Source organism: Phascolarctos cinereus, unplaced genomic scaffold (genome assembly GCF_003287225.1).
Source record: "Phascolarctos cinereus isolate Bilbo 61053 unplaced genomic scaffold, phaCin_HiC Scaffold_4;HRSCAF=312, whole genome shotgun sequence".
Classification (NCBI taxonomy): domain Eukaryota; kingdom Metazoa; phylum Chordata; class Mammalia; order Diprotodontia; family Phascolarctidae; genus Phascolarctos; species Phascolarctos cinereus.
The window spans coordinates 644858544-644873328 of record NW_027555847.1 but is presented as its reverse complement, the minus strand read 5'-3'; the positions used below and the strand labels follow the sequence as shown (position 1 = coordinate 644873328).

Here is a 14785-nt window from a genome sequence, read left to right as displayed (position 1 = left end):
ATGGATCTCAGAAGAGAAAATGTACAAGTTTTGTTGAATAAATTAAGAAATTTTTGCTTGAAGTGAACCAATGCACTTGAGCTTAGAAGGGAAAAGATAATTGGGAAAAAGATTTTCATGGTAAGTTTATCTGATAAAGGTAATAAATCTAAAATACACAAATAATATCTTCAAATTTATCAAAATAAGATCCGTTCCTTAACAGATAAATTGTCAAAGTACATGAAGAGGCATTTGTCAGAGAAAGAAACCCAAACTATCAACAACCATATGAAAAAATATACTAAATCACTAATAATTAGAGAAATGTAAATTTAAGTAACTTTAGAATTCCATCTTAACATCTACCTGTTTGGCAAAGATGACAAAAGATGAAAATGACAAATATAGTAGGAGGGAAAATTAGGAGGAGAAAATATAATCATTTATTAGTTGAAAATTAAAAAAAGAAGTCAAGGCAAGTCAACAAGTACCTACTATATTCCAGGCACTCTGCTAAATGTTAGTGGATACAAAGAAAGGCTGAAACAAAATAAAACAACCCCAAAAAAGCAATTCCTGCTCTTAAGGAGCTCAAAAGGCAGGGAATGCCTTTGATTTTGTATTTCTAGTTTTTAGTAACGTACTTGGCACATAGTTAACTTAGTGAATACTTCCCCCCCTCATTTTTGGTTCTTTTTATAAAATATATGTAGTTTAAAAAATGAAATACACTTTTCTTGCTTGGCATTGATCATTTTAATAAAGGCAGAATTTAACTTAGTCAAATTATACATGTTGCTAAAAGGCATTTGAACTCTAATAATATATTTTATAACTTATTCTTATGACATAGATCAGTGTCAGTCCTTTAAAAACTGATGCCGTTTGTACAGAACTCCTTTTCTTCTAGTCTTCCTCCCCTTCTCACTTCTTACTCAGATATCTTGCTTCACTATATCCTTCTCCCTTGTGTCTCATGTAGAGCTGGCCCTTCTCCTTGCCAAGGCAAAGCCATCCAAATGAAACTTTGATCCCACACCCTTTTATATTCTGTAGCATATTGTTTCTATTATCATCCTTACTCTTTTCCTAATCTCTTTTCATTTCATTAGATTGTAAGCTCCTTGAAGACAAGGATTATCTTTTGCCTCTTTATTTTTTTAATTCCCAGTGCTTAGCACAGTGCCTGGCACATGGTGGGTGCTTGATAAATGTTGATTAATTAAATCTTCAATCTTTTCCTATTTATTTAACCCTTTCTGCTGCTTATAAACATATCTATGTCTCCCCTTCCTTAAAAACCTATGGCTTGATCCAACCATCTCTGTTAACTAATTGTTGTCCAACATCTCTCCTCCTCTTCTTGGATAAACTCCTTGACAGAGCCATCTACTAGATGTCTTCATTTCCTATCCCTTATGAAATCTGATTTTAGGTGTCATCATTTAAGTGAAACTGCTCTCTACAAAGTTACCAATGATTTTTCAGTTGCCAAATATAACTCCATCCTCATCCTTGATTTCTCTGCAGGCTTTGACATTGTTGGTCAGCATCTCTTAAATGCTCTTTCTTCTCTTGGTTTTCATGAAAATACCATCTTGGTTCTCCTACTACCTGTTATGTATATCATACCCATTAGTCTTTTCACTCTACAAGATTCTGTACGGTACTCTTCTCACTCAGTGTGATCGCATTTGGTGATCTCATCAGCTACCCTAGATTCAACTATCATTTCTGGGCAAATGATTCCAAGAATGCTGTATCTATATCTTGTCTCTATTCTGAGCCTTAGTGTGGCGTTTACAAATTTTTTTGGCCGTCTCAAACTAAAAGTGCCATAGGTCTTTCCAACTCAACATCTCCAAAACAGAGTTCATATTTCCCCCTAAATTTCCTGTCCTTTTCACCCTATTACTGTTACTGTTGAGGGTGCCACCATTCTCATATTTACACAAGCTTACAGTAACCTCAGTGTTATTCTTGACTTTTCACTTGTACTCATCCCATATATCCAATCAGTTGCTAAATCTTTATACTTTCACAACATTTCTCTTATGTATCTCTTTTCTATTCACATAGACATCACCTTACTACAGGCCCTCATTACCCTTTTTTTTGATTGTTGCAATAGCCTCTTAATTGGTTTCACTGTCTCAAGCTTCTCTTTATTCTAATCAGTCTTTCCATTGGGTACTAAATTGCTTTTCCTAATAAATATCTGACAATGTTGCATTCCCCACCCCCAGCAAACTCTAACAGCTCTCTGTTACCCCTAGGGCCAAATACAAAGTCTTCTTATTGGTTTTTAAAGCCCTTGACAACATGGCTTTTTCTTCCCTTTCCAGGTGTATTAATTTTTTTCCACATCTGTGGCGTTGGAAAAGGCTCAAGAGACTTAATTTCTGGGTAATTTAATAATTTTATTAATAATGCCAGCACCTTAATAGAGGATGGTCATTTGGCTCTCTCTGTCTTAGACCAAAGACAGTCATGGCAGTGAGCACATAGTTTTCTGTCTTTTTGGAAGACAAGTGTTCAAAAGGATGTCAGTCAACTCTGATTGGCTAACAATTAATGAGAAGTTGACTTTACTAAGAGAAGTGGGATTACTCCAATGAGTGGCAGAGAGTGACATCATGTCACCCTTGGATGGAGAGACTATCTCTAAGCAGACCACCCCAGCCTTGGGCAATTTAGATAAAAGGGTCTGTCTGTCCCTGCACATCCCCCCCCCCCAGCTTGATTGAATGGAATTCACCTTAGACTAGAGATTCCTTGTAAGATTGGGTGGGGTCAGATAGGGGAGAAGGTTAGCTCAACCTTCAGACACTGAGGTCTTGAAATAAGGATAGAGAAAAGGGGGGACTCTGAATCTTTCCCAAATCATTAGTTATTAATAATCATTTCTCTCACATCCGTTTACTCTACAATGTGGCTGCATTGTTCTTGCTTCTCCTTGCACACAACAGTCCACCATCTCCTGAATCCATGTATTTGCTTTGCTTGTCCCATGCTTGGAACATGTTTCCTTCCTCTTCCCAGACTCCTAGCTTCCTTCAAGACTCAGCTCAAACCAGTTATTGTCTTCCTCCCTTCCTCAGTATGTTTTTTTTTCTGTTACTACCTTCCATTTACATTCTATATATCTGGTGGATACGTAGTTATTTGTATATTGTCCCCACCATTATAATGTGAGCTCTTGAGAGCAAGGACTTGATTTTTGCTTTTCTTTCTATCCCAAGTGCTTAGCTCAGTGCCTGACATATGGTAAATATTTAACAAATACCTGTTGACTGACATTCATACAGCAATGAAAATACTGTTTTCTTATGGCCCTTTCAGGCAAGGTTGATAATAAAAAATCATGATAACCAACATTTATATATTGCTTACTGTGTGCCAGGCACTGTGTTAAGTGCTTTATAACTATCTCAGTAGATTCTCTCAATCACTCTGTGAGGTAGGTGTTATTATCATCCTCATTTTAAAGTTGAGGAAACTGAGGTGAAGAGAGGTTAAGTGACTTACCTAGGATCACATAGCTAGTAAATGTCTAAGGCTGGATTTGAGCTTGAATCTTCTTGGCTCTAGGCTCAGCAATCTATCTACTGTACCATCTCATCAGTAGCCAGAATAAAGGAGATTTAATATATTGAATCATTTTTAGTTTTTTGGTTAATCTTTTTTGACAAAGGGCAAGGAAAATGATGAAGTTTATGATGAATTTAAAGAAGAAGGTCACTTCATCAGTCATGCAATTTTAGAGCTGGAGGGAATATACGTTACCATGGAACATACGCTAGAAGAGCTAGAAGTAGCGTAGCATAATAAAAGAAGAGCACTGCATTAGGAATGAATAGCTCATGACTGCAAATATAGATCCTTTCACTACCTTTGTGACTGTAGACAAGTCACATAACTTCCTTCAGCCTCATTTTCTTTATTTCTAGAATTGAGGGCGTGGATTGGATGATCTCTGTGGCCCCTTCCATCTGTAAAGTCTGAGGATTTTATGTAGAATGTTACAGTGAGAAGGGACCTTCAAATACTGTGTGTTCTAGTTGGAAAGGACCTTTAGATACAGAATATTACAATGCAGAACATAGAGCATTTAGAACTGGAAGAGACTTTAGACAGCAGCTAGCCTAGCTCTCTCATTTTGTAGACAAGTAAACTGAGGCTCCTTGAGGATTTGCCAAAGATCACATGGTTAAAAGAACAGATGGAAGTAGCTGATGGTACACATGGGAATATACCAGAATGGGTAGCAGTGAAAGTTTGGTTGAGAAATGATTGGTTGAGAGAAGTGTTTGCCAGTTAAATTAAAAAAACCAAACCAAACCCAACATATTGAAAAGAAGAAAACAAAAGTACATTGGGAATGCTTGAAGTTGAGGTCTTCTTTAAAGAGACAGAAGCTGAGACAATGCATCTATAAAAAGGCCTATTTTATAAATAGTAATCTTTATATCTTTAGGTAACAGTTGAATTAAAAAATAGGAAAAGTAGTCATTATCATTTAGCCAAAGGTTGATTGATTATGGATATACATTGTTTATAATAATTATTTCTTTTAAGTTTATAGCCTATTTTAATTTTTGATTAAGTGACGGGATTTTCAGTCAGATACATTTGGACTAGGTAGCTTCTGAAGTTCCTTCTCAGTTTGCTGTTCTGTTATTCTGTAACTTTGCATGTTTGTTAACAATCTCATCTTAAAAATACTTTGGAATTTATTTAGCTTTGAATTACAGTATTTGTACATATTCTTCTTCCACTAAAGTCTTATTTTGATACCTTGTCATGTTTGAGAGGTGACCTTTGAGCCTGAAAGACTATGCCCATGGAGCATTCTCTCACAGGGTCTATCAAGCAGGAAAATTTTAAGATATTGGCTGAATTTTGGTCTGGTGTATATGCTATCTAAGATCTTAGTATGTAAAAGCTTATTTCCAGAATTTTAGCCATTATGTCCTTAATTTTTTTCTGCCAGAACCATTTGTAAACTCTTTATCAAGGCATAGCTGGATTGATGAAATCATATATTTTTATAGTTTCCAAATACACTCTTTCTGTCAACTTACAAATGTCTGGTTGTAAGAACAATACTTAGTCATTGGGCTTTCCTGTATCTAAAAGCATTCCAAAACATTTATACAATATTTGTTAGACCTTATTATGTGTTGGAGAGAAATATTGCTTCATTCTTATTTTTTGTGTGGCAAATGGTAATGTGGAGTACTGAAGCAGTCATGCAGTGATTTTTCTTATTGATCAGAAGAATTCAGGAATGAAACCTTTCAGGATCCATTGAGATTTTTAAAATTCCCTTTTCAGGTTATCATACTACTGTTTTTGGGGTGTTTAGTGATTGTTTGCTGGACAGCCTGCCAGGAATAAAGACCAATGGCTCCACAGTAGAAGTCATTCCTGCTTTGCCGAGATTGCAGATAAGCACTTCATTACCCAGGTAAGCAGAGAAGAGAACTTAGATTTCCATTAAAAAAAAAAAGAATTCTTGCTTTGAAAACTTTAGTTTTTAAATGTTTTGTCTGCCTGTGACACAGAGGGCAAGTGTAATCTTATTCACTGATAAAATCTATAGTTTTCTTGATCAAAGAGAGGATGGAGGATTATTTTAGGATTGTTAAGAAGGACAAGGCTTTGGTTAATGCTGTTAGAAATGTTATTGGATGGATGTGTGGCCAATAAAGATCATAACAAAGCGTGCGCTGTGTTTCTAGAACTGTAGTCTTTGGGAAGAATGGGGCCTGACTTAAAACGAGTAAAGCAGAATTTGGAATTCTTACTTAGGAAATACATAAAGAAAATTTTCCCTTCTCTTTTTTGATTTTGAGCTTGTAAATCATCAGATGAGACAGGGTGGCATAGTAAATAGGGAACTAGTCCTGGAGTCAGCAAGGCCTGGTTTCAAGTTTTGCATCTGATACCTCTTTGCTGTGTGACTTTGGGCAAGTCATGCAGCCTCTAAGTGGTTATAAATTGCCCAAGTGGCCAATGGACATTGGAGTTTCCTTACTGTAAGTTCCTGAAACCTGTGAAATCGCAGGTTTGTACCAAAGAAAAATCATCAGAAGAGATAAAAGAATATAGTCAGAGTATTTCTGTCCTTTGTTCCTAGGGTATTTTATGTTAATTTCTAATACATTATGATGAAATAGGTGAAAATAAATACCAACAATTGTTACAAAGGTAGCAGCAGTATTACTGTGTTATATATATGGATGAACCTACAAGAGAGGCAAAAATCATAGAATATCTTAGCAAGAAGAAACTTCACAGAATATTTAGCATGACCACTCATCTTATTGGTAAGAAAATCAAGGCCAGATAATTTAAATAATTTGATGAAGTTCACCAAGTTAGTATGGGAGTTCTCTGATTCCTAGTGCTCTTTATGTCACCTTCAGTATCTTCATGTCGTTTAGCATAAGGTATTGATGTTATTGCGTGGCACTGTCCCATTCACCTCCCCCCATATCGCTTCCTCTTTCTCTACTCTGGCTGTCTCCCATACCCAGAACTTTCTCTTCCTTCTCATTTCCCCTCCTGGCTGTCTTCAAGTTTCAGCAAAAGTCTTACCTTTTGTAAGAAGCCTTTCCTAATCTTAGTGCCTTTCCTCAGAGACAACCCCCAATTAAACAAAATGTATATATTTTGTTTGTATATAATTGTTTGCATGTTTTCTCCCTCATTAGACTATGAGCTCTTAGGAGCAGCTAAATGATGCAGTGGTTAGTATGCTAATCTTGTAGTTAGGAAGATGTATGTTCAGATCTAGCCTTAATAGATACATGGCTCTGGGCAAGTCACTTAACTGCTGTCTGCCTCAGTTTTCTCATCTGTAAAATGGGGATAAAAATAACATCTACCTCTCAGAGTTTTTTGAGTATAAATGGCTAATATGTGTAAAGTGCTTAGCACAATGCCTAGCACAGAATAGACACTTAATAAATCCATTCATCTATCCTTCCTTCCTTCCTTCCTTCCTTCCTTCCTTCCTTCCTTCCTTCCTTCCTTCCTTCCTTCCTTCCCTCCCTCCTTTTGTTCCTTTCCTTCCTCTCTCCCTTAATTTCTTTGCTCCCTCCCTCCTCCCTCCCTTCTTCCCTGCTTTTTTTTTTGGGGGGGGGCTTTCTTTGTATCTCGAATGCTCAGCACAGTTTTTGGCGCATGGTGGGGACTCAGTTAAGTACTTGTTGACTACAATCTAATTACTATTCTCCCCTTCATAACTTCTCCCCAATCTCTTTTTTCTCTTTTCTCTTTCCCTAATTTTAAAACAAACTCACTTAATGTCAGACTTGTAAGGCACATCAGAGGTTGTTTAATAAAAATGGTAAGTGAATAAGAATTTCTTCTACAGCATCATTGAACAGTGGTGATCTACCTCATAGACCTTTTGTGAGAAATATTTTTTTTTGTCCTGAAGTAAGCCATTTTATTTTTGGATTGTTATGAAACTTTTCTTTGTGTCAAGCTGAAATTTACCTTTCTCCAGCTTCTATCCATTGCTTCTAATTATTCTCTTTAGATCTGTGAATCCTCTTTCCTGTGATTGTCTTGAATTTGAAGACAACACTCATGTCTCTGCTAAATCTTCTCTTCTCCACATGAATCATTCCCAGTTCCTTCAACTGATTCCTATATGACTCCTTCAACCTACTGATTTTATTCTCCTAGGCTGCCATGGTTTGTTGTGTCTTCCTTAATATGGTGCCCCAAACTGAACACAGATTTCTAACATATGGTCTCACTAAGAAAGAGTTGAGTTGAGACTATTACATCCTGTATTCTGAACACTAATTTTTTTTGTGCCTTTTTTTAATGTACCTTAATTTTATGTTAGTGTTTCTTTTAAACTGTCATGTCTCATTGTTGACTCCTATTTATGTTGTATTCCATTAAAATCTCAACCCCTAGATCCTTTTCATGGTCTTTCTTTCCCCATACTGCACCTATATAGCTGAATTTTAATGAATTCCAGGAATTGAAGTCAAGCTCACAGATATATGGTCTGAATGAAGACCCTATTGTCTTCTCTTTTTTTGAAAATGAGGACATTTCTCTATTTCTACTTCAGTTGTACTGCTAACATTTACCATCATTTTTCAAAGATTAATGATAGATCAGAATCATATCCATCAATCCTTTTCATCTCCTTAGGTATTTCATCTTGGCCTAGTAACCTGTCCTCTTTAAGGGCACATGGCTGCTCTTTTACAATCTCCTTATTTATTGCACATTTCAGGTGTCTCCTAATAATTTTTGTTCTATCCATCCTACTCCAGAAGATCATTTTCCTTGACATAGGAAACAAAAGTAAAATTAATAGTTTGAGTTCTTGCTGTTTTCTAAGTGGCATTCATCATTATTGTATCCACCTGTATCAGCAGTTGTATCTTCTAATCCTCTTCTCATACCCATCAAAAATTAAAGAGCTATTTTTCATGTGCTTATCATCCATTGCCAACTTGAATTCATTTTGAGCTTTAGCCTTTCTGATACTCACTATTTGATAAGATTTCATCACTCATTTGTATTCTCCTTTAGCTATCTGCTCTTATCTTTTACACATCTTTTAAAATTATCATTTGGTCAATGATGGCTATAGATTCACTCTGATATCTTTATATAGCTTCTACTTTTCTTCATCTTTGAAAATGTTTATGCTTGTGTTATTAGAATTTCATTCTTGAGAGCTTCCATTCCTCTTGAGCCAAATTCCCCATAGACTTTTAGGCCTTAGGATCCTCATAATTATTTGTAGACATGCTTTAAAATATATTCCTATGGATTCAATTATGATCTCTATACAGATACCTCCCAGATCTCTCTATATATCTGGTCTCTCTCTTGAGTGCTAATTTGCATCATTAATTAATTATTGGAGATTTCTTTTTTCTTTTTAATAGATTTTTATTGATCTTTTTTGTTTTTACATCACCTGGATTTTCCCCTTTATCCTTCCCCTTCCGTCTCCCAGAGAGCTCTCCCTTATAACAAGAAATTTTTTATAAAGGAAGAGAAGAAAAAAATATAGCAAAAACTAATCAGTCTGTTGAAAAAAGTGATATAATATGCAATGATGTAGGCTCATTGGAGGTTTCAAACTGAATATCCTGTATCTCAAACTTAACGTATCCAAAACAAAACTCATTATCTTTTTCCACAACCCACCCCTCTTATGAATTCCTTGGTTTCATCATTCTTTTAGTCTCTCAGGTTTGCAGTCATGGAGTCATTCTCAACACTACACTCTCTCATTGACTTCTTCTATCTTCCTCCCATTGAATCCAATCAATTGTTAACCTTTAGTGATTCTACCTCCATAGCTTTGCTTACATCTATCTTCTTCTCTCCACTATTACATGATCACTAACTCAGATTATTATTTCAGCATCTCGCAACTGGACTATTGAACTAGCCACTTAATTGATATCGCTGCCTTAACTCCTCTTCCCAATTCATCCTTCATACAACTACCAAATTGATACTCCTGTATCAAATATTTAAACATGTCACTCCCCTGCTTAAAAAGATCAAAGTATTTTCCTATTTTAGAATAGAAATGGAAACTACTGTTTTTGAGCCCTTCATAATCTGTTTCCATTCTACCTATGTAAACTTATTGCAAATTACTCCTCTTTTTTTTCATTGCTAATAGTTTTATTTCTAACAAGAGGAAAATAATAAAATAAAATTTAAAAAGGTAACTGCAGGAATGACCTGTTCCCTGTTGATTTGCTTGGTTTTGTGGGAAAGGGGCAGTTCCTTTGTTTCTTCCTCCCAACAAATGGATGAGGTGGTGGCCAGAGTTGCCATCCCTTGTCCACTTACAACAAAATCCCAGGGCATGGGGGAGAGGAAGTGGCGGGGGGTGTGTGTGTCAAAGGATAGGCTGCCGAGGTCTGTGGGAGCAGCACCAAAGAAGCTTTCCTCAAACCTCTCAAGTTTAATTAAGAAAAAAAAATAATTAAAAAGCAAACTTGGAGTTTGCTCACCAAGGGCTGGTTCCCTTCCAAATTACTCCTCTTAATGCATTCTAGGTTGAAGCCAAACTGGTCTACTTATTATACCTCTGACATTCTTTGTCTTATCTCTTTAACTTTGTATAGGCTCTTCCTAATACCTAAATTGAGCTCTGTCATACAAATAACATTTATTTTACATGGGGTGGGATGGCTTCCATTTAAGGAGGCAAGGAGCCCATTCTAGTCTTTAGTTGGTATGGAGTACTAGGGATATAAAATGCCGAGCTTATGAGGAATTAGTGTTCATGAGTTTTGGCAGAGTTCTCATTGACTTGCAGTATGTCTTTTTGACTCTATCTTGTTGCCTTGATGAATGGGAAGACATCAAATGGGAAATGTTTGTTTTTTAGTAATTATATATTTTGAATCCTTTGTTATAGGCAAAGCCATTTTTATTGTATTTTATGTTTGATGAGTGTGTTATTACATTCCGATCCTTGGTGTGAACACTGAAATGGTGTGAACCTACAATGGTGTGACCTAGAATTAAGATATAATGAATGCTTTGTCCATGCCCCTCTTAACCTGCCTTCCACTAGTCACTATTGTGCCCATTATGTAACTTGGTGGGTAGGCTGCCACTGGGTATGCTCTCCTGTTTGTCATGTGACCCACAGCAGCCAACTATCGTTAGTCTGTCTCTGATAACCATTACTGGAAAGTGAGCCACTAAAAACCTATCATGACCTGAAGTAGTTTAGCCAAGTTAAATTTTGGTCCCTACCTACTGCCACGGTTGTGCAGGTCTGCTTAAGGGCATCTAGATGTCAAATAATCCATCTTTACTATATTATGGCATAGCATCCAAATACTTAAAGGAAAAGTTAATTGAATTGCAGGGAGACATAGACAGTAAAGTTATATTAGTGGGTCAACTCAATGTACCCCTTTCAAACATAGACAAACATAGCAAAAAGATGAACAGAGAAGTTAAGGACCTGACATAGGACATATGGGGTCAACTCGATGTGCCCCTTTCAAACATAGACAAACTTAGCAAACAGATGAACAAAGAAGTTAAGGGCCTGAGTAGAACTTTAGAAAAAAAGTAGAGATTAGAAAGATAGAGATTACTTAATGGGAACAGAAAGGAGTTTGCATAGTTTTTTGTTTTGTTTTGTTTTGTTTTTTGGTGAGGCAGTTGGGGTTAAGTGACTTGCCTAGGGTCACACAGCTAATAAGTGTCAAGTGTCTGATCTGAGACCGGATTTGAACTCAGGTCTTCCTGACTCCAGGGCCAGTACTCTATCCACTGCACCACCTAGCTGCTCCTTCATAGTTCTTTAATGTGCATGACACCTTTACAAAAATTGACAATATATTGTAACATAAAATCCTCAAAAACAAATGCATGAAAGCAGAAATACTACACATATTCATTGCTGACCACAGTGAAGTAAACATATTCAATAAAGGGCCTTTGGGGGGAAAAGGATTAAAATTAGTTGTAAACTAAATGATTTAATCATAACCAATTGGTGAAAGAATAAATTATAGAAATAGGAAATTTCCTTAAAGAATACTGCAACAATACAACAGCATACCAAAACCTATGGGAGGTAGCTACAGCAGTCTAATTTCTCTGATTGCTTTAATCAGCAAGATGTGGGGGGGGGGAAAGGTTTTGGGGGAGGGAACAATGAATTTAATTTTGAAGATTTTGAGTTTGACACTGGGACATCTCAGTGGAGCTATTTCTCAGGTATTTGGAAATTTTGGAATGGAATTCATTGGAGAGATTGTGGCTAGAATTAAATTTGGAATCAATAACAGTAAAAGAGAGTTTTGCATAATAAGCTTTATATTTGTATAGACTGTATGATTTTATTAAGCTCCCAGAGAAGAGGAACTTTGTCTTTGTGGTTCTTTATCTATAGCACCTAGCATAATTTTACGTGAAGATAAATGTTTAATCATACGATTTCAATGATGGAAGAGACTTTGTATTGTTTAGTCCAACCCCTTCACTATACTTCTGAGACATGGAATTTTTTTTTATACTTAAATACATTATAATTTACTAACACAGTGAAGATGTTTTATAAATAGTATTTATAGATGATGAGAATAAGAACAATAACTGACATTTTAAAAATGTTTTAAGGTTGCTAAAGTTCATTATTTACTTTATATCATTAGAAAATTTAGTCATTATTAACCTCATGTTATAAATGAGGAAACTGGAGTTCTGAGAGGGAGTGATTTGACCAAGGTCACAAAGCCACTAAGTGTGTTGGAGGAGGTATTTGAATTTAAGTATCTTTTGACTCCAAGTCTAATGTTCTTTTGATCACTCCATGCTACTTCTTGAAATCTAATAAATGTAGAAATTTTCCAAAAATGAGAATGTCAATTGGTGCTTCTTTTTTCCCTAGGGAAAAGCAACCTTGGGTCAATGTTACAGAAAGTATATTAGAAAAAGTTCTGGAGACCTAGGTTCCAGTCTTGATTCTGCCACTAACTGTTAACCTGTGTGACCTTGAATAAATCGATTAGTTTTTCTGGACTTCAATTTTTCCCATCTGTCAGTTGGGAGGATAGGATGTGAGGATCTCTACGGCCCCTTCCTACTGTAAAGGGCCATCATTCTACTTTATGCAGATTTGGAATAAGGACTTTACTGCATTTGGATATATCCTGGTATCAGCTTTGAGACATATCCACCCATTTACCAAAATAAGTACAATTGTTTTGTAGAAAATGTTCTTAATAATTGATAATAAGATAGAGAAAGTTAGTTGGAGGTCCTATTGTACAGTAGTATTTAAACTCATAAATAGAGAGCATCTTGTAGTGAATAGAAAGCTGGCCAATGATCTAGGATGAGCTCCGACACCTTCTGGTTATCTGACTGTTGGCAAGTCATTTCATCTGTCAATGTTGTAGGCAATTCTTTAAGTCTTTAAGTACAGAGAAGGTGCCAGCGTACATCTTCAGAGGGAGCGTCCTCATTTGAGAATTCCATATATTTGTGAAATCACTGGTCTATTACTTATCCCTATCCTTATTAGAAATCAAGTATATGACCTCTTTGCATGAACAATCAACTCTTAGCCATCATATAGAAGCAAATCAGTCTTCTCAAATGTATAACTATGAGAGAGAGAAAGTGCTAAGTATACTTAAAATGAGATTTACTTTAAAGTAAATCCTATTTTTAAAAAAAATATTTAGCACAGAGACTCTCAAGCAATATTTGGAAAAAATGGCACCCTCTCACAGTTGTTTTTCTTTTTTAAAGTTTATGTTGGCAATCCATTATGTTTAATCAATGTGTCAGCCTTTGTACATAAAAGGTGACATTATGGACCCACTGCCAGGAGGTCGTGTGTTAAGAATTGTGAATTCCCTTTCGTATTTTTGTTTAGTTTATCATACTCAATGGCTGTAGACTTTCCTAACATTTTTCGTCAGTGGCATATAGAGTTTGTTATACATGTTTTTAATGTAATTTTTACTCTGTTATATGTAGTGGCCTATTTAAATGATCTTGCTGTAATAAATTAGCATATGAGTTTTAGTCTACATGTGTCTTTTTTTCCTCTTCCCATTATTAAGGTGCTTTCCAGTTTGTGATAGTTTTTTTTTTTAGGTATTGTACAAGACTCTAAAGGGAGGGATAGCAGATGAACAGTTATTGTGTTTCACTGGTATCTGTGAAATATTAAAAGAGTCAGAAGAAGGTTTCTGGCATGTTGAACAGATTCTTTACAGAGGATTTATGAAAAGACATAAACAAGAATTGCACAAGATTAGAAGAAATGGGTTGGTTGAAATTGTGTTTGTAGAAGGAGATACCTACCCCAAAGGAATCATGGACCCATTGAAGTATTGAAGTAGGCAACTATTCATTTTGACTAACATTTAGAAATATCTTCCAAATAAGGTCTTACGCCCAGGTGTTGGTGATACAAAGATGGATAGGACATAATACCTGCCTTGAAGTATCTTACTGTCTAATAAGTAGAGATGAGAAGAATGTGTAATTTCATGGAAGAGTCTAAAGAAAGTGCTATGAAAGAAACCAAAAAGGACAGATTACATCTAGTTTGTGGAGTTAAGGAAGTCTTATTTGAGGAAAAGATCTAAGTTAGGCCTGGAAGGAAAGGTAAGATTTGAGGATTTAAAGTTGAGGAGCCCATTTCAGGTATAGGAGATGGTGATGAAAGGCCTTGAAACTGAAGAGTGCAGGCTGAGGATGTTTAGGTTTGTCTAGAATATATACTAAGAAGGGCAGTTGTAATAGTGAGAGCAATAACCACAATCCCAACTTCACATTAGGCTTTCCTGGCATAATCTTATGTGAGTGTTATCCCTGCAGAGAACTTCAGAGGCTCAGAGCGCTTCATTGCCTTGTCTGTGGTCACACAGCTAGTCATCTATATAGTCATTGTAAGTCATGAACTCATTTTTTCTCTATCTTTAGTCTATAGCAGATGATGGAAACTCTAAGTTAACTAAATTTCTATTTTTTTTTTTTTGTGGGGCAGTTGGGAGTAAGTGAATTGCCCGGAGTCACACAGCTAGTGAGTGTTACGTGTCTGAGGCCGGATTTGAAGTCAGGTCCTCCTGACTCCAGGGTTGGTGCTCTATCCACTGTGCCACCTAGCTGCCCCCCTAAATTTCTATTTTTTAAAGTAAGTTTTTCATTTATATCTTCTCTTTATTACATTATCATAGTTTTCCCAAGTATTCTTCCCTTTCTTCCTCCCAGAGAACCATTCCATATAATGAGTAGTATTTTTTAGAGA

At 36.0% G+C, this 14785-nt stretch overlaps 1 protein-coding gene across 3 annotated transcripts in view; it reads left to right on the top strand.

The window, feature by feature from the left end:
- TRAPPC9 (trafficking protein particle complex subunit 9) overlaps positions 1-14785 on the top strand; it is a 942595-nt gene that overhangs the window by 209023 nt on the left and 718787 nt on the right. For all 3 annotated transcript variants that reach the window (XM_020967021.2, XM_020967026.2, XM_078153761.1), the window contains one exon: positions 5320-5452. In XM_020967021.2, coding sequence (XP_020822680.1) covers positions 5320-5452 — 133 coding nt within the window. The remainder of the gene's footprint in view (positions 1-5319; positions 5453-14785) is intronic.